The sequence below is a fragment of the Nicotiana tomentosiformis genome, chromosome 8 (assembly GCF_000390325.3).
Source record: "Nicotiana tomentosiformis chromosome 8, ASM39032v3, whole genome shotgun sequence".
Taxonomy (NCBI): Eukaryota; Viridiplantae; Streptophyta; class Magnoliopsida; order Solanales; family Solanaceae; genus Nicotiana; species Nicotiana tomentosiformis.
Genome location: NC_090819.1, coordinates 94911142 through 94933440, shown reverse-complemented (window position 1 = coordinate 94933440; position 22299 = coordinate 94911142). Strand labels below are relative to the sequence as shown.

General features: G+C 37.3%; 2 protein-coding genes across 4 annotated transcripts; one reads left to right on the top strand and one right to left on the bottom strand.

Annotated features, from left to right (window-relative positions):
- The first annotated feature begins 706 nt into the window (after window positions 1-706).
- On the top strand, window positions 707-13186 carry LOC104090716 (uncharacterized). Of its 3 annotated transcripts, none has more exons than XM_070182525.1 (3): window positions 707-1080; window positions 2550-2737; window positions 12650-13186. In XM_070182525.1, the coding sequence occupies exons 2-3, from the start codon at window positions 2556-2558 to the stop codon at window positions 12834-12836; spliced, it is 369 nt and encodes a 122-aa protein (XP_070038626.1). In that variant the 5' UTR covers window positions 707-1080; window positions 2550-2555; the 3' UTR covers window positions 12837-13186. The 3 variants fall into 3 exon arrangements, with proteins under 3 accessions (XP_070038626.1, XP_070038624.1, XP_070038625.1); XM_070182523.1 differs by having other exon boundaries at window positions 710-1646; XM_070182524.1 differs by lacking the exon at window positions 707-1080 and adding an exon at window positions 1442-1646 and having other exon boundaries at window positions 2529-2737.
- Window positions 13187-13839: 653 nt separating this feature from the next.
- LOC104116878 (ferrochelatase-2, chloroplastic) lies at window positions 13840-20902 on the bottom strand. Its single transcript, XM_009627834.4, has 9 exons — window positions 20564-20902; window positions 19679-20012; window positions 19417-19560; window positions 19198-19299; window positions 16645-16748; window positions 16375-16501; window positions 16075-16227; window positions 15342-15442; window positions 13840-14432 (listed from the first exon to the last, which is right to left on the bottom strand). Exons 1-9 carry the CDS (start codon window positions 20647-20649, stop codon window positions 14117-14119), a joined length of 1467 nt encoding a protein of 488 aa, XP_009626129.1. The 5' UTR covers window positions 20650-20902; the 3' UTR covers window positions 13840-14116.
- Between the last annotated feature and the right edge of the window lie 1397 nt (window positions 20903-22299).

Genomic DNA, 22299 nt, shown 5'->3' with positions numbered 1-22299 from the left:
AACTTTCAAAATACTAATTTTCGACAAAATGAGTCAAATCAAGCGAGTGACCTTCAATGTCAAAACTATCGGGTCATCACAGATATTGTCAAGATTGTAGATGCTGCCCTTTTTGCTGACAGAGGACGATGATCATTTAAATGAAAAGCTTCAGTTTATGTCATCTATCTTGAGATTGGCTTTTCTTTGCTTCACAGAATCTCCTACCAAACATGATTTAGCTATTGCTATTGCTTCTATTTTGTTCAAACAAAATATCAGTTATATATTCAGCGACTTCTTCTTGGCAGAACTCTTGTTTCATAACCTTGTCTCTTTATCTAATATTGCTGCTGCTTTTATTTTGTTTTAACATAAACACATTCATAGAATTCACATAAACAATCATAAATATGAGTGTTCTCCTTCAGATTTTGTTTATTTGACTACCTGACCTATATATTTTATCCATATAATAGTGAAAGAAACTCTTAAAGTAATACTAGTTAAGAGGTTAGTTGATCGAGAAAATGTCACATTAAAAATTTTTAAATTGCAATAAGTCACTGTAAAAAAGAAGGCCCCAAAATTGCTACAGTAGCTAATAAGTAGTGCATTTCCTGATTGGTGTTCTCTTGAAATACAAAATAATATAAAAGTTGTAAATATAAAACAGAAATAAAGCTGCTTTCTTAATTAGTGGATTACTTTCTTTATAGGAGAAAAAGATATTCTCTTCTCCCTTGTATGGGTAAAATTTACCCTCTCCATGTGGCGTGCCCGGAAAGTCCTATGTGACAATTAAAATTCAGAGATCGAAATAAGTGATGGGATCCGCTGCCGAGTTCGGAAGGTCCTTTCGCTATGGGATAATGGTCATCGGACGGTTAAGTACTCGAACAATGAATGTGTATAGCTAGAGATTCAGTCAAGCTTATACGTAGATCGTAGATATCATTGTTATGCTGGAAAGGTTGCCACTAGCGAGGATCTGGCTCCCCACTACCTAATCCCCTGGTGTATTGACTCAAACTTGGGAACGACAGCTTTTCCCCTACCACTGTAAACGACTAGAAAGGGACATCAGAAAAAACTTTCTTGGTATACAAAATATTATCTTGTACTAGATTCTTTCTCATTAGCTTTGTAGTTCGATCATACCTGCGATCGGAGATTGCTCGGGAATTGGAAATTAAAAAAAATTTTCTCTGGTTCATCGTTCTGTTTAATCTATTTCGCTCTTTCTTATTTACCGTTGTTTGTTATTTGTAACTGTCTGGAATCAAATAAATTGCCAGTGGCCTGAAAAATACAAATTTAATTATTTATTTTCAAAAATAGTTTTTGGGTCAAGCATCCCTGCCACTCTACGTCACTGCACTCTAAACGGAGGTACTCATAGGATAATTTTGAGCAGTCCTTAAACTTAAGGGAGGTTTGTTCATTTGAGTGGAACTTCAGGGGTCCTTACAGATATTAATTTTAATTCACCAACAAGGTGCAACTCCACTTGTAATTAATTCTAAGTGGCGCCGAGCCAAATTTATAGATGAAGCCGAATAGCTGAGCCGCAACAATTTATATATTTGAGCTTACATCAAAACCCTATTTCTCTCTCACTCTCTGCAACTCAAGGAGCCATCAGAACGAAGCATTGAATTTTGTAGGTCAGTGCGTGTGATTCACTCTGTATATTGTTGGTCTCTCTCTTTCTGCTTATGGCTAATTGCTTCTTTTTGAATTATGTGTTCCAATTGATATTTCAGATTATGTGAAATTCTAAAAGGGTAAATGAAAAAACATTAGAACTTGTGAGCTGCTCCATGCGCGATGTAGAAATGTGACCTCCCTCGCTTATGAAGCTAAATTCCCTGGAGATTTTATTTTAGTTTTCATAATTTCGAATTAATCAATTGCTTTGAAATGTGTAGGAGTTGGGTATTTAATAGTTAAATTGAATGGCTTTGCCCCTAATAGAAAGTATGATGCCGGTCACTTCAAAGTCTAGTGATGATTATTAAATAGTGGCTTGAATCGTGCTTAAGCTGTGAAGCTAGGTACATGTTATATAGGTTGGGCGCTTGACTTTGCTTAAGTGGCTCTTTAACAAAGGCACCTTGGCGCTAAGGTATCTCTATTTTGAAGAAGGCATTACTTAACAGTAAACATCTCCACAAAGGTGATGGATTAATATTTAAACATGTTATGGATAAATGTGTTGTGATAGATGTATATGATTAGATATTTAGCATAAGAAAAGTAGTTGGGAAAAAAATCTTTGCATTTGAATCAGTTTTTTAAAATCGGTTTGAACTTGATTGACCTAGTTTTGCTTCCCTATACTTGAAATGCAATTTTATTTTTTCGTTATAATTGTTTTTTTTTTAAATTATGTGTATAGCTCGTTTTAGTTTGATCACGTTTATGCTTATCAGAGTGATTCTTCGCTATGGCACACTATATAATTGCACTTTGTCCTCAGATCCCTGGCAGATTTTAGCAGTTTTCTACACTCCTCCTTCGGTAACACTGGTGATGATGTTTTTCAGTGTCTATTATGTGTTGATTAGGAAACTATGGCTTCAAAACTACCTATAGTGAAAGCAAAGGCTGTTGAAGCTTCAAAGTTCTTGACCAAGCATGGATGTGCATACTACAAGCAGACATTGCAACAGAACAAGCAATATATTCAAGAACCACCTACTGTGGAGAAATGCCAGCATTTGGCAAAACAAGTATTCTACACTCGCTTAGCTAGGTTTGTTATTCAGAACTTTTGTCCTTTTATGTATGGGATACTTAGTCTTTTGAGGTAGTTAGAGATGTATGTTGTTCTTCACCTTACCTGTTCTTCGTCATTTTCCTGTCTCTTTTTTCTTGTTAGTCACAAGTTGGGGGTAGCTAAGTTACCTTTGGGGCTATAGGGCTCAGACTGCAAACTGCTCAGCATCTTGTAGTTGTATATGTTTCTTGTTTTATCCTCTCATTCAGAACCTAAATGGTCCGTGATTGAAAAATCACTTGCTTATAGTCGAGGGGTAACTTCCCTTGCTCATAAAGTGGAAGAACATTTTATCAACTTTCTGCTATCTGATTAAGTTGAAGAAACAATCATCAAGATCCTTCTCAAAAAAACAACATCAAGGTTATGAATCCTCGTGATCTTGATCATTCATGGACCTATAAAAATTTTAAACATGAAATTCTAGTCCACCTAGGAAAAAATGGGTGATTAGTTTATGTATTTGGTGATGTTGTCAACATACCAGTTGATTTAATGCAGCCGACTTGTCAAAAATTTGTGAATTCTTATGTACCTGAGATTGAAATAGGAGCTCATTAGAAGTAGTAATAGCAGGCCGTGGAGATAAAGATTAAAAATCAACTTCAACTACTGAATGTTAGGGAATGAATAGCGCACATCGCGAGTTCAAACTCTGCATCAAACGAAAACCTGGTATTTAATTGGAGAAGGGTAGAGGAACAGGCCCGTTATCCATCGAGGTTCATATCGTGCGCCTAAGTTGCTCGGACACGGGTGTGGATAGGGGTGGCATGTGGGCTGGGCCCGGTCCTAAGTGGGCTTCGCGGGCCCGGTCCTAAGCGGTTCCGGGCTTCGCGGGCTTCTTGTTGGAACCGGTCCGGGACCGGGACCACGAACTAACGGTCCCGGGTTAAGTGGGACGGTCCCGGGCCTAAGTGGGCCCAACGAATACTTTCTATTTTTTAAATTTTTTTTATACAAGTTAGAGAAAAAAAATGGTAATAAAAATATCTAAGGCAATTTGTAAATTATATTATAGAATTGTCACCTATATATATATATATATATATATATATATATATATAGTATAGTATACTATATTATACTATATCTTAAGATATATAAAAAGACAAAAATATTTTAAAGAGATATTCAAAGCAATGCGTTATAATTTTATTAGAGCATTAAAAAATCATGGCAATATCTTTCTTAGTCTTCCTCCCCCCTATGGAATGAGCACAACAAGGTGCTAATACCACCATTGAGAAGAAAAAGAAACTAATCAAGATGTGCCAAAATACAAGTTACATATTAATTTACATGGTATCTCTTACAAATTTCATAAATCCTTCAAGGTCCGGAGGAATTTTCGTTGGTGGTGGCGGAAAAGAAGCTTGGTCATCACCGCTTCAGGCGAAGCATCATCCTCCGCAAGTTCAGCTAGCATTTCTTCGTAAGCTTCGTCTACCTCTGGTTGTGATTCAGCAAGTCCAAAATTTCTTCTTTTCGAACGGATCCAATCTCTGAAAAGTACTGATTTTTCCAAGCTCTCCCTCATAGACGCTCTATAATCCGAGTTGAAGTCTTGCTTGACTGAAAGCGCTCTCTGATGCCACTGTTGAAGCTTGAATAGTTAAAATGTCTCGAGCCATCCATGAAAGAATCGGAAAGTATTTTTCTTTGTCCTTCCACCATTCCAAAATATTAAAGGAGCCGTCGGGATTCACTTCCTCAATTTCCTATGACAAATAAACTTCAAGCTCATTTAGTTGTGAAAAATCACTAGTACTAGAACCTTGAGAACCCCTCAACCCTGCCCAAGCACTAAGTGCTCTTATTCCCGCAGTTCTTTTAGATGATTGAGAACTAGAAGAAGGAGTTGGAACATTTGGTCTAGCATGATCTAATGCAACTTGATAAGCATTATAAATTGTTTGAACATTTATTTTAATTGAGGCTATTGCGTCCGGAAGTTTAGACAACTCCTCACCTTCAAGTGCTAAACCATTATAAACAGTTTCATACTAAAATTGAGGACCTCCTAATTTCATAGTAGGATTTAACAATGCAGCAACACCGTAAATAGGGGGAATAGGGAAAAAATATTTTTTAAACTTTTTTCTTATAGAATCAATAGCAAGTTGATAAATTTCCCCACCATCTGAAAAATGATCAAATAAATTTGCAAGTTCTGCAATATAAACTAAACAGTTAGAAATAGTAGGGTAATATTGCCCAGAAAATTCATTTATAGCAATATGAAATTTTTTCTAAAAAATCTACAAGCATTTTAACATTAGCCCAATCTGCATTTGTAAGGTGCTCATCATCATCACTTACATGAGCATTAAACGTTGAGTATATGGGGTTTCTATATTCATATGCAACAACTAAACTTTCATACATGTAATTCCATCTAGTCGGACAAGGTTTAGGAACATTTCTTTCTCTTAGGCCAAATTCATCGCATCTTTTAAAATATTCTCTAAGTTTACTTTTACGGTTTGAATAAAAAAGCCAATTAAGAGCCATTTTAACCTTTTCAATTTCAACATTTAAAATTCGCATACCATCACCCACAATTAAATGGTAAATATGACAAATACATCTAACATGAAAAATGTTACTAAATGCATGACTTCGTGTAGTGGTAAGCAAGGCTACAACATTTGTGTTACTAGTAGCATTATCCATTGAAATTGACATTATTTTATCATTAATGCAAAAATATCTACAAATATCCGTAATCGTGCTAGAAATAAACTGCCCTGTGTGACGTGAATTAATTATTCTATAAGCAATAATGCGCTTTTGCATTATCCAATCCTCATCAATCCAATGACTAGTAACAGTAAGGTAATCACAGTCATTACCACTTCTACGAATATCAGTTGTAATAGCAACACGACAATTTATATGAGTAAATAAATAGCGCAAATATTGTTCATATTCATGTTTATATTTATAAATATCGCTCTTTACGGTTATGCGAGGAAAACCTTTATAAGTAAGATTATAAACTTTTCTAATATAATGCACAAAGTGAGGGTTAGAAGGAAAACTATAGGGTAAGCACATAACAGTAACCATTTTTACCAATTCTTCCCGATCTTTTTTTGGATCATAATATAAAATACCACCGGTAACTGTGTTAATTCCCGGTTGAAATTGATTTGACCCGGTACTAAGGTCAGTCTGACTAGGTGCACTTGTCCCCTCGGCCAAAGCTTCCATACGAAAATATCTAGCTTTATCTTGAGGGTGTAGCAATATGTGTCTAGTCAAACATCCCGTCCCCCCGACTTCCAACATATTTAAAAACTAACTCTTTGCCACAAGTTTTACACTTAGCCCTATTTTTTTCTCTTAGTTGAATAAAAAAGGGCCAAACAAGAGATGTTTTTGCCCGTTTAAAAGGTTGTCTAGAAAAAGTAGGACATACGAGGCATCATTTGGATTATTATTAGTTGGGTTAACTTCAGGAGCAGGACTAGTGGGTGTATCGTCATCCGGTTGCGTTTCATCAAAATCTATTTCTTCATCATCATTTTCATCAATAGTTGGATTACCATAAAGAGCATTCATATATTCATGGTTTAATTGTTCACCGGGTGCAATATTATGGCAAAATTGACTCTCGGTAAATTGTAATAAACTATTATCGCTATCAAGAATAGGAGGTGTAGGACGGGTAACAGGTTTGGGTCGCGGAGCCGGGGGAAGTGGAGGAGGAACAGATTGGCCACTAGATTCACCACTCTTGGATTTTCCCTTATTTTTACTAAACATTTTTTTTAAGGAATAAGCCATCTTAATTAATCAAGCAAAGTAAATAAAACAAACAAAACTATAATATTAAAACTTAAGAGTTGGAACGAGTTTACCGACTTGACGAACAACTTGTTGAAAATTAATTATCGTTGAAGACTTGAAGACTTCAATTCACCAACTTCACAATTTTGCACAAAATGTAACAATTAAGTAAGCAATTATAGAAGAATATTAGAGAGAGATTGATGATTTTGTGAGAAAAATGAAAGAATGAGGGGGTATTTATAGTTGAAAATATGGGAAAAGTGTAATTATAAAAAGTTTGGGGTTAAAACAAAGTTTGGGGGGTTAAATGGCTATTTTGCAAATAGCCAACGGCTATTTTGGCAGACCAAACAGTTAGTTTTTAAATGGCCAAACAGTCAATTTTTTTTTAAAAAAATTATCCGTTGGACCCGGATAGGCCCGTTTAGGACCGCTTGAAACGGCCCACTTCTCAGCCGGTCCCGGTCTCGCGGGCCTCCCCTATAGGACCGGCCCACTACCCAGCCCACCTCCTCAAGGTCCCGGTCCTATCCGGTTAGGACCGTTTAGGCCCACCGCCCATTTGGGCTTGTGGTCCTGGGCCGGTCCCAATCCTAACCGGCCCACATGCCACCCTTAGGTGTGGATCTAGAGGTCGGATCCTTCGAGATGTAAATTCTAAGATTCTAGGATACAGATCCTAGTATGGATATGGGTGCAGGGATCCGGCTAAAAATAATTCCAAAAACAAAATTATAAAAATATCTCTAAATTATGAGAAATTTTGTGGAATACTTACCTATTTCTTGTGAAGTATAGATTTCTTTTTTATTCTCAAGTTGTAGACATGATTTCTTGATTTTCGTCCATTCTCGGATTCTCCTACAAGTTAACTTTTTTATAGTTATCTTTCATTTACAATTAAATATTAAGTTTTATAATTTAAATTAGATCTCTAATTATTATTATAAAAATCAGACTTGTGTCAAGCTTTCACGAAAAGGTACAATATTATTAAATATAATAATATTCAAACAAAGTCAAAGGTCTTGCACTTTCCCAAATTGTCGAACGCTCCGTCTTCCCTTATCTCAACTGACACTCTTTGCTGCTCTTTCTCCTCGATCAAGAGGAGAAGCAGAAAGTAAATGATTGATTTCCTAGAAAAGGTAATGCCATTTTCTTCAAATTTACCCTAGTTCTGGTTCTGATTTCGGGAATCAATTTATTTCTCGTCTCGAATTTTTCTGTCCGTCGTTGTCAAAATGCCCAAAATCGTTTGACTAGATCCGGTATGGATCTCATACCCACACCCACACCTGTGTGGTGTCGACTTGGGTCCGGCACCTAAATTGCCATGCCGGAGCAACTTAGTCGTGCACCACTAGCCCTCGGGAATTTCTCAGTTATAACACAATGCTAGAGAATAAATATTTTATTGCGGTTGAAAAAGTACGGTAAATGATTCTTAGACAAACTAAAGAAAGTGATAAAAGATATTGAAGAATAGAAAACACTGGATTTCCCAAGGGAAATTGAAAAGATAAAGGAGAAAAAAAAGAATTTGTTTGAAAGATTGGGAGGAAAATGTCTTATTTGGAAATTAGAGCTGGTCTCCAAAGTTTAGATGTCTTTACTCTAGTGAAGCCAATAACATATAATGCCTTATGTTTATAAAAGATTTCATGGATGTAAAGCCTGTTTTTTAGTAAGGGGGATGTAAACTTATTACATTTGCTTCATTTAACATGCAATTATTATATTTGCATAAGATTTTTTTTTTATTATAGTTGCTTAAGTTATTAAAGTGTTTCTTTTTGATAGGTATGTTAAACTTTTTATTTTAACATATATATTTTCTTTTTCTTCTCAAAAATAGGTATGTTAAACTTTCATCGCATGGAAGGGGAAAATTCCGATATGCACAAGATATTTTATGTGTTTGAAGTGCAAGTCTATTTTAGAGAAGAAGAGGTGTTTATTAGGAAAAGAACTTATAGGAATGTTATTTAGTTTACTATTATCAAGGGTGTGGCCTGATGGTCAATGAAGTGAGGAGAATCATGAGGTCTAGGATTCAAAATCCAGCGGAGGCGAAAAACATTAGGTGATTTCTTCCCATCCGCCTAAGTCTTGGTGCGCAATTTTACATGTAATTGTGCGGGTGAGAGGTAGCAGGTAACCGAATGAAATAGTCAATGTATATGCAAGTTAGTCTGGATACCATCGTCATAAAAAGAAGTTAGGATATTATTGTAGAATTATCCGCGAAGATTCATATAAACGACCCCAAATTGTTTGGGACTCAGGTGTAATTGTTGTAGTATTATTGTAGAATTGTCAAAACCTAGACTAAACATGGATTTGAGTTGCTTAGATACTAGCTAAACATCTGGACATGTTGACACTAAGTCTGGAACAGATGCCAAAAGAGTGATAAGATATGGAAAGAAGTGTTGGTTAGTAAAATAACAGGCATCATGTAGTAATTCACTTTTCTGGCTATTGGTTGTTACTCATTAATTTGTAACTTGTGTACTGTGTAGGCCACTGATTCGGGCGTGGTCAGTTGATCACTTGATCTTGTATCTGACTTGAAAGTGATCTAGCTCTTCTGTATGAATAGAGGCAGTACCCTGGAGAATTATCTGGGATCTTTTTGTTAATAGCGAATTTTATGTACAGTTTACCAAGGGAAGGAAATTCTTGCAGATTTTTTCCGGTACTTCTTCCAACTTCAAATACTGTTCTTTCAACTTCAACCAAATATTGTCCAAACGCCTTGAGTATCTCGATTCCAATTTCTAACCTGCCGCGGTTGCTTGGAGAAGTATGCATACCTAGAAGTATTTTCTTTTTTCCTTGAGCTATTCCTTTTGAATTACACTGGATGAGGCCAGTGTCTTTCTGCTAGGTTCTAAGCAGCTACTCTTGTTTGACTTTGGGTTTTTGACTTCAGATTGAGTTCAGAATGATGGAGGGAATGAAAAAGTCTGGTGTATGTGCTAATAAGATACCTCCGGAGATTTTACTCTTGTTTTCTCTAGGAATGTTAGGTTATGGCTCTACTCTAACTTGTTGATGACTTAGCAAGGATGAGTTATTGGGTGTTACTCTTTGATGGTTTTGCGCCATCCCACATGTTGTAACTTGATTTTATATATCTGAAAAGAAAAGAAGGTTCTAATGTAATTGGCCAAAGTCGGACAAATTCTACTGCCTGTCTGCAGTACTTACTACCATTAAATGTTTAGTGAGTGTACCAATTTTGAGAGAAGGGTAACTATCTCTAATTCATATGCTACTTATTAAACTACTTGACCCATTTAGTGGAATGATGCTTGAGCTCTCGCTTTCCTGTTTACCGTGACATGTTGATTGGACTTAGTTCCTCTTATATAATTGAATTTTATTCTAGAAGATGAGGTCCAAGGTAAAGTGGAAGGGAAGAAGGCGGCGTACCTGAAGTTAGTAGGTAGCACTGGCGAGGAGGAGGAGAGCGAACAGTGAGAGATATAAGGCCGCTAAGAAGGAGGCGAAGCCGGCGGCCACGGAGGCTAAGACTGCGGCTTTTGCTCGTCTGTACGAGTAACTGGGGGACAAAGGCGGGGAGAAGAAGTTATTCAGGCTGGCCAAGGCGAGGGAGAGGAAGGCTCGGGATCTGGACCAAGTGAGGTGCATCAAAGACGAGAACGATAGAGTATTGATGGGGGAGGACCAAATTAAGCGGAGATGGCAGACCTATTTTCATAAACTTCTAAATGAGGAAGGGTATCGGGATATTGTGCTAGGTGAATTGGGGCATTCCGAGAGTCACCGTGACTTTATGTATTGTAGGCGCATCAAGGTTGCAGAGGTCGTGGAGGCTATGCGAAAGATGAGTAGGGGCAGAGCTACTGGGCCGGACAAAATTCTGGTAGAATTTTGGAGGTGTGTGGGTAGAGCATGTTTGGAGTGGCTGACTGGGCTGTTTAATGTTATTTTCAGGACGAATAGGATGCCGGAGGAGTGGAGGTGGAGTATGGTGGTTCCGTTGTACAAGAACAAAGATGATATCCAGAGCTGTAACAACTGTAGGGGTATCAAATTACTGAGTCATACCATGAAAGTTTGGGAGAGGGTGATAGAAGTGAGGTGAGGAGGACTGCGTCTATTTCAGACAACCAGTTCAGGTTCATGCCGGAGCGTTCTACTAGAGAAGTTATCCACCTTATTAGGAGGTTGGTGGAGCAGTATAGGGATAGGAAGAAGGATCTTCACATGATGTTTATTGATCTGGAGAAAGCATATGATAAGGTTCCTAGAGAGGTTTTATGGAGATGCTTGGAGGCAAAAGGTGTGTCGGTTGCTTACATTAGGGTGATTAAGGACATGTATGATGGAGCTAAGACTCGGGTTAGGACAGTGTGAGGCGACTTAGAGCATTTTCCGGTTGTTATGGGGTTACACCAAGGATTTGCGCTCAACCCATTCTTATTTGCCCTGGTGATGGATGCACTTACACGTCATATTCAAGGGGAGGTGCCATGGTGTATGTTATTTGTTGACGACATTGTTCTGATTGATAAGACGCGAGGCAGCGTCAACGAGAGGCTGGAGGCTTGGAGACAGGCCCTTGAGTCTAAGAGTTTCAAGTTGAGCAGGACTAAGACGGAATACCTAGAGTGCAAGTTCAGTGTCGAGCCGACGGTAGCGGGATTGGACGTGAGGTTTGGATCACAGGTCATCCCCAAGAGGGGCAGTTTCAAGTACCTTGGGTCGGTTATACAGGGGGAAAGTGAGATCGACGAGGATGTCACTTACCGTATTAGGGTGGGGTGGATGAAGTGAAGGTCAGCGTCTGGAGTCCTGTGTGACAAGAAAGTGCCAAAAAAGTGCCGTTGATACTCAAAGATACGTTTTATAGGCCGGTGGTTAGACCGGCTATGTTGTATGGGGCCGAGTCTTAGCCAGTTAAGAACTCTCATATCCAGAAGATGAAAATAGCAGAAATGAGGACGTTGGGCGGATGTGCGGGCACACTAAGGTGGATAAGATTAGGAATGAAGATATTGGGGAGAAGGTAGGCGTGACCCCCATGGATGACAAGCTGCGGGAAGCTAGGCTCAGATGGTTCGGGCACGTTCAGAGGAGAAGCCTAGATGCCCCGGTAAAGAGGTGCGAGCTGCTGGCTTTGGTGGATGCGAGGGTAGAGAGCGGCCTAAGAAGTATTGGGGAGAGATGATCAGGCAGGACATGACGAGGTTTCAGATTACCGAGGACATGGCCCTACACAGGAAGTTATGGAGGTCGAGCATTAGGGTCGTAGGTAAGGAGGTAGTTGTGCATATTTCTACGGCGCGTTAGAGTGAGGCTAGTCTGTTAGGGTTTTGTCTTAGACTGTAAGTGGTTAATATTGGGTTCGCATTACTCTTTCGTTCCTTTTAGTGCCGGGCTTTATCTACCGGTTATTGTTTTGCTTTTCATCTATGTTCTTGTGATGCTGTTATTTCTTTCTAAGATTTTTATGGATGGTACTGATATATTGTCTTTTTTCGTCTTCTTGAGCCGAGGGTCTATCGGAAATAACCTCTCTACCCCTTGGGGTAGGGGTAAGGTCTGCGTACATACTATACTCCCCAAACCCCACTAGTGGGGTTTCACTTGGTTGTTGTTGTTGATATTTGTTGGAATTCTGTATATGGTTTTGGTTTGCTGGGGTATATGTCATGGAATAGTTTAAATTTGATGTGTGATGATTTGTATTCTTGAAAGTGGAAAATGAGTATTTATATGTGCCCCAAGCATTTCGCGATAAACCACATGTAAAGTATGTAATTAAGTGGGACAGAGTGACTAGGTCTTTTGATTTATTGAAGTACTGAACTCTTCCTGATCGGGGGGTGGAGTGGGGGGGTTTGTGTTTAAAGCTGGACCGTATGGAACATATTACGCTTCCACTTTGCCACAGTTAATCGTTGCAAAGACTTTTGTGCTTCTCGCATGTTGTTGGATGATGTCAGATTGGAAAGGTTAAAACTTGAGCTTCTTTGTGTCACCTGATAGAAAACCTGTTCAGTTTATTCCTTCACATTCATCTTGTATTAATGATCTGTCTGCTTCTTGGGACAGTATTCCTGGTCGTTATCAAGCATTCTGGAAGGAACTTGATGATGTCAAGCACTTGTGGAAGCACAGACAGGAGCTGAAAATCGAGGATGCTGGCATTGCTGCTCTTTTTGGCCTTGAATGTTTTGCTTGGTTTTGTGCTGGGGAGATCATAGGACGAGGGTTCACGATTACTGGTTATTATGTCTGAATGTCTCCAAGTATTAGGTTTCAAAGAAATGACTTATATCACTTTTGATAGGTCATTGCCAATCTCTACTTTGAGCGGATAACACGTATCAACGAGATACAGATTTTCAATTTTCATGTTTAGCAGGTACAATGTACGCAGAGGATGAGCCTTCTGCTAAAGATTTCAAAGGCTGAGTTAGGAGTAATATATGTGCTTCAATAAGGCGGCATCAAGCATGTCATTGCGCGATTATTGTTGCTTGCTATATGTTTATTTTCCTCTGGAATCAAAATAATTCCTGTGCGGCTCTCTTTTTAACAGTCTTAAAGTTAAAGCTGTTTAATTGAAAAGAAAAGTTTCTTGCTGAACTAGAGATTGTATCTTGAGAGTGATGTTACCAAATTGGACAAACTTTCAAATCTGGTTCAACTCTTGCGATCTCTCTGGCAATTTGAGGTTTTGATTGTCCTTAATAAAGTACGTATAAATTCTGGGACAGAGGGAGTTCAAGACTTTGTTCGTGAGTTTTGACTTGGAAAGTACCTAATTAAAATTTTTTGCATAGTTTAAGAGCATCTTGGATCATATGCCATTTAACTCCGATTGGATAGTAGTTGCTAGGTAGTGGATAACTATTTTAGGCCTGCTTTGGTTTCTAACAGTTTCAATTTAAGAGCATAAGCTGGCAAGAAAGTTGATCGTAAGGATCATATTCACAATCGTGCCACCTCATTTGCTGATTATAGAGATGCTTTACTAAAGTTCAGCACTAAACTTCCGCTATGCACATTCATAGGTTTGAGGAAAGCTAGATCACATTAAGCTTACTTTGCATGTTTAGAAGCTGCTTCCACGGCTTGCAACCGTGCTAATTAATTTGTCCTTGCCGGTTTCCTTATAAATGCTTAACCAAAAAATATTACTGTATAATAGAAGAAAGCCTACAGTAGCTTTTAATTCTTCTAAATAAATAAATAAAAAGAAAAAGGAAGTTCATAGGTTTGGAAAAGTACAAGACAACTTCTAATGGGTCGAAACCCAAGGCCACAAAGATTATTGTATTTCTGATTGTGTTCATGTTCTATGTACAAGTATCGAGTCCAAACAGAATACTAGCACTTCGAAACTGTTGTATCCATTCTAACAAAAGTAATATCTAATATATTTAATTAGAACAAAACTTGTAAACTGCTCACAAAATTAAGAAACTTTCAGGTGGCAACACGAATATGAAATATCGCCTTCTTACTCTCTGTACTAATCCTCCTGCCTTACTTAAAAGGAGCTTTTGTCTTTCCCTAAAGGATGTTCTTCCTAAAAGCCGATACCATCTTTGGTGAGAACAGAAAAACGAATGCTAATAGTGATCCGAAAAGCATTTTTATAAAATATTGCATTGGATCATTGTCAACCTCTTCCTCTGTACTAGTGGACGTCGACATTGCCATAGCCGAAGGCAATGCTTCAATAACTGTATCTGCCAGATCAGTTATGAAGGATGAGGTGCAATTCAGAGCAGGAACGCGACCCCAATTTTCAATTCCTGATTCAAGTGCTAATTCCTTGTATTCCATATCAATCTCTTCAAGAGTCTCTATGTGCTCACTCACAAAGCTGAAATTCCAATAGCAAGCATACATTAATACGAGATATCAATAAGAAAACCAAGAGAAAAAACATCTTTGTGCAAGTATTAAGAAAGTCTAAAGAGACACAAGAAGTATTTAACTGTCATTTCAACAATCAAGCCCATAATACTTTCGCGGGGGGGGGGGGGGATAATTTAAGTGCTTAACTCTCTCATTTTCCTCCAAAGGATCATTAAAACATTTTCAAAATTTTGACCCTTCTCAAATTCCAACTATAACGTAACTCAAGCCAAAGGTTGGCTTGGCATAGTTGCATGCAGATCCTGTGCTCGGAAATTCATAAGTTATAAGACCTAAAATGTTCAACTTTCCAACAAAGATTTGATGAATGTTCAAAGATTCAAAGCATAAGGAGGATTCGCTTAACTACACCCAGAATATGAGACTGCGGAGAATTTCGAGAAATGTACTCAGGTAGCATCTTAGTGGGGATTACACTGGGTGGTTGTTGTTGTACTCAGGTAGCATCTCACTGCTATTAATTTGTTTATCTTTCTTTTGATAAGTCAAGAAAGTAGCATCTCACTTCTGTAGTTGAATCATCTCAAGTTTTCAATCTCTATATATGCACAAAAGTTAGCTTCCATTTGCAAAGATGCCTAAAGTTATGTTACATAATTGGGATAATACCATCCTATCAGTCATGTGGCTTTCCCATCACATCTCCAGCAAATTGGGTCTGGCTAGAGACCATCATAGCCTTGAAACAGTACCCAACAAATGTAAGGAAATAGCTTTATGTAAGTCTAATACTGGGATGTGAACCTAACAAAATATTGCCCAATAAATTCTTAACACTGAGTTTGATCCCACCACATTAAAAGAGCTGCACGAAACTGAGAACAGAAAATTCAGGTGGTTCTAGGATGTATACCTTACTGGAACAGCCAACAGAGACTTTACACCTTTCTTGCCAAGCTCAACAAGAACTTCGTCAGTGTATGGTTTCAACCACTGTACAGGTCCAACTCGGCTCTGGAATGCCAAAAAAAATGATATTAGATTAAATTCAACACCAAACAGGAAGAAAAATCCCTCCGTCACATTGTAATGGACCTGGTTAACTTTTACATGTATAGGAATAATATGTTATAATGGATATCGTCGAAACTATGTCATATCAAATTGGAATTAATATTGTTTGGGGGGGGGGGGGGGGCGTTTTGCAATTTTAGGAAAATGCCATCCTTTTTGGACTGACAAAATAGAACTAACATGGGACAAAGGTATCAATATTCTTTCTCAAAATCCACCAGCCCACTCCCCCCCCCCCCCTCCCACACACACACACACAAAATCAAAATAGAACATGGGACAAAGGTCAATTTATTCTTTCTCAATACCCCACCAGCCCACCGTTCTGCGCCCCCACCCCCATACAGAAAAGGCTAAAGAGGAAAACATGGACTATTTCCAACTTTGCCATGAACTGATCAGTATAAGCACAACTGGATGTAGATTGATTACAGTGTGTAATCTACATTTATTTCTAATCTATTATCTATAATAACTTTACGCAATGGCCACCATAAGGGAGAGCTCAATGCAGATGGCATTATAGAATGTCAAGAACTGTGTAACGCAGAAAACATGATCCAATGACAAACCTGATAAGCCAAGGTATGATCATTGTTAGTTCCTCTAGCTTTCAGCTCATTCATTATCAAGGAAATGCACTCCTCCATCTGATCTCGATATGGATCACCAGCATCTTCCACATAACTAACTGGCACTCCATGGGCGCTAAAGAAAATCATCACCTAAAATCATCCGGAAACTTGTCATTATGTTGCCACAGTAGCTACTCCCAGTTTCAATAATAGTAAAAAGGAGTTCATCAATTACAAGTATAAACATGACGGACAGGAACTGAGTCCATACAACTAAAGAATAAGAAGATAATCTACCTCCTCAGGGTTAGAGAAATTATGCAACTCCTTCTCTATCAAGTCTGCCATGGACTTGATGTAGCCTTGTCGTTGGTACCAGGATTCAATGATAGCAACTGGCAGTCTAGACAGATAAGAGTCATCCCTGAGAGGAAGCAAAGTTCATACATTATTTTGATAAAGGAGTTCATATATTATTTAGAATCAGGAACAATATATATGTAACATTATTAAGAAAGAATATGACATTCCACACATGCAGTTACCAAATTGAAAAGAAAGAATTACTTGAAAATATTTTGTAGGGCACGGACGCTCGAACCAGTTGTAGAGATAGAATATTGAGGATACAAAGGCAGCACTACGAGCTTCGTAATCCCATCTCTTTTAATCTGCCGCACAACAGGGAACACAAATTCAGATCAAAGAGAAGATTTACATAATTTTAGCATTCGCAGGAGATGAGTGATTCTGGGGCGGGCCCATTCAATCCCAGCTGTTCAATCAGATGCTTCTTTCGAAAATGGACGACTGCTGCTGGGATTGGATATATGAATAAAGCATGTACCATCTAGGACATTCAGCACATGAGATTTTTAAATGAAAGGACAAAAAAAATATAGGATCTCAAATTAACAGCTGGTGATTTTCAGAATTATCAACATCTAACATGTATTATACATATGTATTTACTAGATAAAGCTGAGAGTGTATATTACAGATCACTAAGGGAAACACTGCATTATCAATAAGGCTTTGCTATGCAAACAGACATCCATTCACTACACAAACATCCAATGTCCAACAGTTGGTTACCCCCATCCTGGTCCTATCTACACAGCATAAAATTGTAGATTCCAAACTGGTATGCATATGAAGATCTGTAATTGCTAAGAAAATATTGTGAAAGCATCCGATTTAATTACTAGAAAATTTCGTAATCATCATAGTCCTCATTCCTAGACAAGATAGGAGTCCAACTGATTTACTTTAGGTACCCCTATAAAATGAATATTCATTATAATGAGGACGATGCAAAAGCATATAGTGCAGAAGTCTTCTGCTATTTACCTGCACTAAAACTCTATAAGGGTTGGAGATCGAGAGAGGTGTTCTCTCCTTCTTTCTTATGTTTATTATTTCCCCTTTGGGTGTAAAGTGAAGGAGAGGGTGGTGAGCTACAAAAAATCAAATTCAATAGGCATCCATTCACTAGAAATGTCATCTATTATATCTTTAATTTGCCACTTTTCCCAACAAAAAATTCTTCAAAAATTACTCATTAAAGAAGTTTTTTTTTTCTAGGATCAAATCCTGGTTAGGATTGCTTTAGGATCCCAGGTCTAAGTGTAAAATCATAAGAACTTTATAAGACTAGAAGAAGAAAAAAGAAACATTACATACCTACAACTTGCATAACTACAGGAAAAGTTGAAATTAGTGAAAATCTATTCTAAAGATATAAACTCAAATGTCTAAATACGACAGGAGCTCAGAACATACATCACTTGTAAAAACATGTAATACAGGTTATGCATAAACATAAATGGAAAAGGATGGGCCAAAAGGTATACCGTTGTTTACATTCATTATACCGTAAATTAAAAGCGAATTTGCAGCAGATGAGCTGCAGGTTCCAGAAAAATAAGGACCACTTCTATCATAAATCTAAACAAAAACATTGAAGAGAAGATCATAGGCTATGTTGCTCGAACTCCCCGAAAATATTGCTGGGTGCGTGCCGGATTCTCCAAAAGTAGTGCATTTTTGGAGGATCCGACATGGGTGCGGCAGCATTTTGGAGACTCCGCGCAACATAGCTCATAGGGCAAAACGACATTTTTTTATAAGGACTCATAGGACAAAAAGTTATGATCTTAAGATCCTACAAATTTTTGTTCTATCAATCAGAATTATTTCCTCTATTATTAGTGATTCTTTATTATTACTTTTTTTCAATAACTGAGAAATTCTTGAGGACAAATGGAGTGCATGGCCTCGGCTCCAGAACCACACTTGAGATGTCTCGGTTCTTCTTAAGAAATTGAAGCTCCCTCACTCTAGATAGGAAAAAATCATTTACAAAGTTTAGCTGGCCCGTTGGCACAGACATGAAACACCTACTAGGATGAGGCATAGCGGGAATTGAACCCACATCTCGTTGAGTTGCTCCAGCAAGCACCCCTTTGGAAGCTCAATTCCGAGGACCGGGGATTGTAGATTTGGTTGTATTTGGATGGTTTTCAAACTCCCGAAATGCAGTCTAGACAGCTAGCCGTCCCCTTTCTGACTAGTCTAATACCAAAACCATTTCCATCATTACCATAGCCAAAATTGAAGCTGCAGTTATGTAGGCACTTGACAGTTCGAAACTCAGTTGATAATAGGCCCACCCCTCTACCCTTCTCCACTTAAATACCGAGCTTTTGTTTGTCATAGGGTTCAAACCCGTGTCGTGCGCCTAACCCACATCACATGTTGCGCTCTTACCACTAGACCAAAGCCCTATGGGGAAATCTGTGTTCTTACTTAATACTAAGATGGCTTACATTTTTCAGTTTTGATATCTAGGTGGTTCTCTTGAAGTTCTGCCCCTATACAAACTCTTAACACAAGTTGGACTTATTTGAAATATCAAGGGGATTTTTTTAAAGAACAACTAGAATACATGCATACTGACATGAAAACGAGGAAAAAGAATAAATGCAAGCCATTATCAACTCAACTTGGCTAGATATAAATCTAAACACATGAGAGAAGACACAGACAAGATCAAAGAGGTGATCAAGAAATAAACAGATGTAACTGCTAAAGGAAAAAAAGAAGGCATTTTAGACCTACCTGGTGAACAGCTTCCTCGGTGAATGGGTGCCAGTAACGCATTGCAACATAGACATTTGCAGGAACTTCCTTTGTTTCTAGTGCCATTTTTAGCGCGCTAGCCTGTAATAGTGAGCTTAAGAGGGTTATAACATGTTGAAAACGACTCCACCATATATGGAAAAAAAAAAGAGCTTTTTATCATATAGTACCAAAAATAAAACTGAGGGTTTTCTTTACCTGCTCATCTGTTATCTTTCGTAAAGGGGAACCGCCTCCAATTGCAGCGTACCCTTCCTTACTCTTCGGGGCTCGGAGAACAGAAATGAGCTGTGCTAATGGGCGTTGGAGAAATCGGAATAATCTAGGGAGACGTATAATATCCTGCCCACCAAAAAACAAAAGAATGATACCATTAGCATAACCACAAACAAATCTAACTTAACTGTTCAACATCTTCAGCTTAGAAGAAACAAGGGAATTAGACTGATTGCTAGCATACAGGGTCAGCAAATAAGTTGAACAAGAAAGGCTGAACATCGTGAAGCGTGTCTGGTCCTCCAAGATTCAAAAGTAGCACCCCAATCTTTTCTTCAGTTGTCTGTGAAGGAGATTCAGCAATGCTCCCGGGATATGTATACGCCCCAACAGAGCAAAACGTTTTGCCGACTGGATCTCTCTTGTGCACTGGACGATGTAAAGACGATCCACCAAATACACTGCTCTTCTTATTTTCTGAAGATAAAACCATAGACAATTCCTGCTCGGTAGGATTCGTTTCTTGTCCACCATGTGAGACATGGCAAGCAGGCATTAACCTTGTCCGAGGGCAGAACCTGCCAAGACAGAGACTTACGATATGATTTACAGAGGGACTCGCATTACTTCTTATAGGCAAACATATCTCAAACAGAAAGTGGATCTTTTCTCCAATTAAAGTTCTATGACTTTGTACTTAATACACTCCCTTTATTTAATTATCCCTACTATGTTGCATTGCATATGTTAAGAGTTACGTTACGTTAAGAGTAAAATCTAATTTTTTGTACAAGAAGCATTTACTTCACATGATTAACTTATATTCAAATTAGTGTAAAACCAACAATTTCTTCATATGTCTGGTGAAAACAGTACTATATGACCTCAGGCTCCTACGAAAACTCAAATCATCAGAAAATTAATCCCAGCAGCAAAAAGAAAAAAAAAAAAAAGAACATCTTTCAGCAAGATTCTGAGTTTCAAACAGTTGACATACAATAGATTAAATAATCTTGCTAACAAATCATTGGATCAAAACCCATAGAATTGACAATGGTCAGCTTCTAGGTATAAAACCGAAATGAATTTCCGAGAACAAAAAAAAATGAATGACCCATAAAAAGCTTACATCGAAGAGTTAGAGCTGAAATTGGAAAGATTTGAACTTTGAAGCTTCATTGGTTGAAGAAGCCGAGAGATCGTCCCTGCTTCCATGATCAAAATTTTCAAGGGAAAAAAAAGGAAGAAATTTATAAGTAGTTTTTTTTATGGGGTTCGAAAGTTGTGAAGATTTGGATCAAATAGTTATATTAAAAGGGGATTTGCTCATAAAATATAGAGAAAAGTTATAAGAAATGTAGGGTTTATGGGAAATTATTGGATGGAGAAAAAAGGGGTTGCGTGTATATATGAATAAATAAAGAGAAGAGTCAAAGGGAAAGAGAATAATGAAGACGTGTTCCTAATTGGAGGCGCTAATGGCAGAAAGAAGCAAGTACACCTAACACTAATGCTTAGACTTTTTCACAAGTAGTAGTTGGCCAAAGGGACCCCATCGATTGAAACTTCTAACGAAACCCGCGCCAAATCCACTGATCATTTTTTCTTTTCATACTCGTATAAAATTTAGCATTAGAATTGTATTATTTGGTTACTATTTTATTACTTACATAAAATTTAGTGTTACAATACACTAAAGTCGTTTGATAGGAAGTATAAAAATAGTGTTAAATAGAGTGTATTAGTAATGATGATATTAGTAACGTTGAGATTAGTTATGCTGAAGTTATTTTTTATACACTATTTGATTTTGTGTATTAAAGTATTACATAATTTCTAAAAATATTGATCGTTTACAAGAAAAACCTCCACATTTTTTAATGTTGTACACTAGTTTTATTACCCTCCGCATTTTTTATTCTCTCTGCAGCCAACTTTTTTACTGGGAAGCAAAACTAAAAGAGAAAACTAATTGAAATATTAAAGTTAAAATGGAAGAAAAATTTAATTGCTATGACATATAATACAAATACCAATTATTAAAAAATGGGTAAATTTTTAACAAATAAAAAAAACTTTAGTTTATACTTTGAACGAATGCAAAATCAAATATAGTATTAAATATGATATTATTCTGATTATAGTAGAATGCTAAAGGGGAAAAATAATTAAAATATCATAGTATAAAAATATACAAAATATGGTGAAAAGTATTTGGAATAGGTTTTGAAGGATTTGAGGGGCAATGATATCTTTAACCATGTTTAAGCAAGTATTAAAACCCTTGCATTGTTAATGTCATGATTTGCTATGTATTAGTTATACATGGGATAATATCAAATAGGATGTATAATTAATACAAGTATTAACTATAAATAGGTGAGAAAATATACCAAACAAAAAATTCGTAATGCACAAAACTAATGTTTGCATTTTTTTTTAATATCTCCTACCAAATGACCCTTAAGTGGTCGTAATTTTCGTTGCGGCATAAATGACATCTTCATATTACGTTAAATGGGATAAAAAGTTGACTAAGAATATGGGACGCATAACACATGGATTAAACTAACTATAATGGCTAAATAATTTTGATTGTATTAAACAATTTTTTTAAAGTAAAAGCACATATTTTAATCCATGCAATATTAATTCTTACGTTATGATACCTTACGATTTGTTTGGATGGTTGTTACCAATTGTAATATTATTCTAAAATAATATTTTAATTGGTTCTTTAAAGAAGCATTGTTTCTAACGTGTACTTATTCATATTTCAAATATTCTATCCGCATTTGTGTGATTCTTGTATACATCTCATCCATGGAAGTATCATGTTGTTTATTTACATCTTTAACAAAAGTC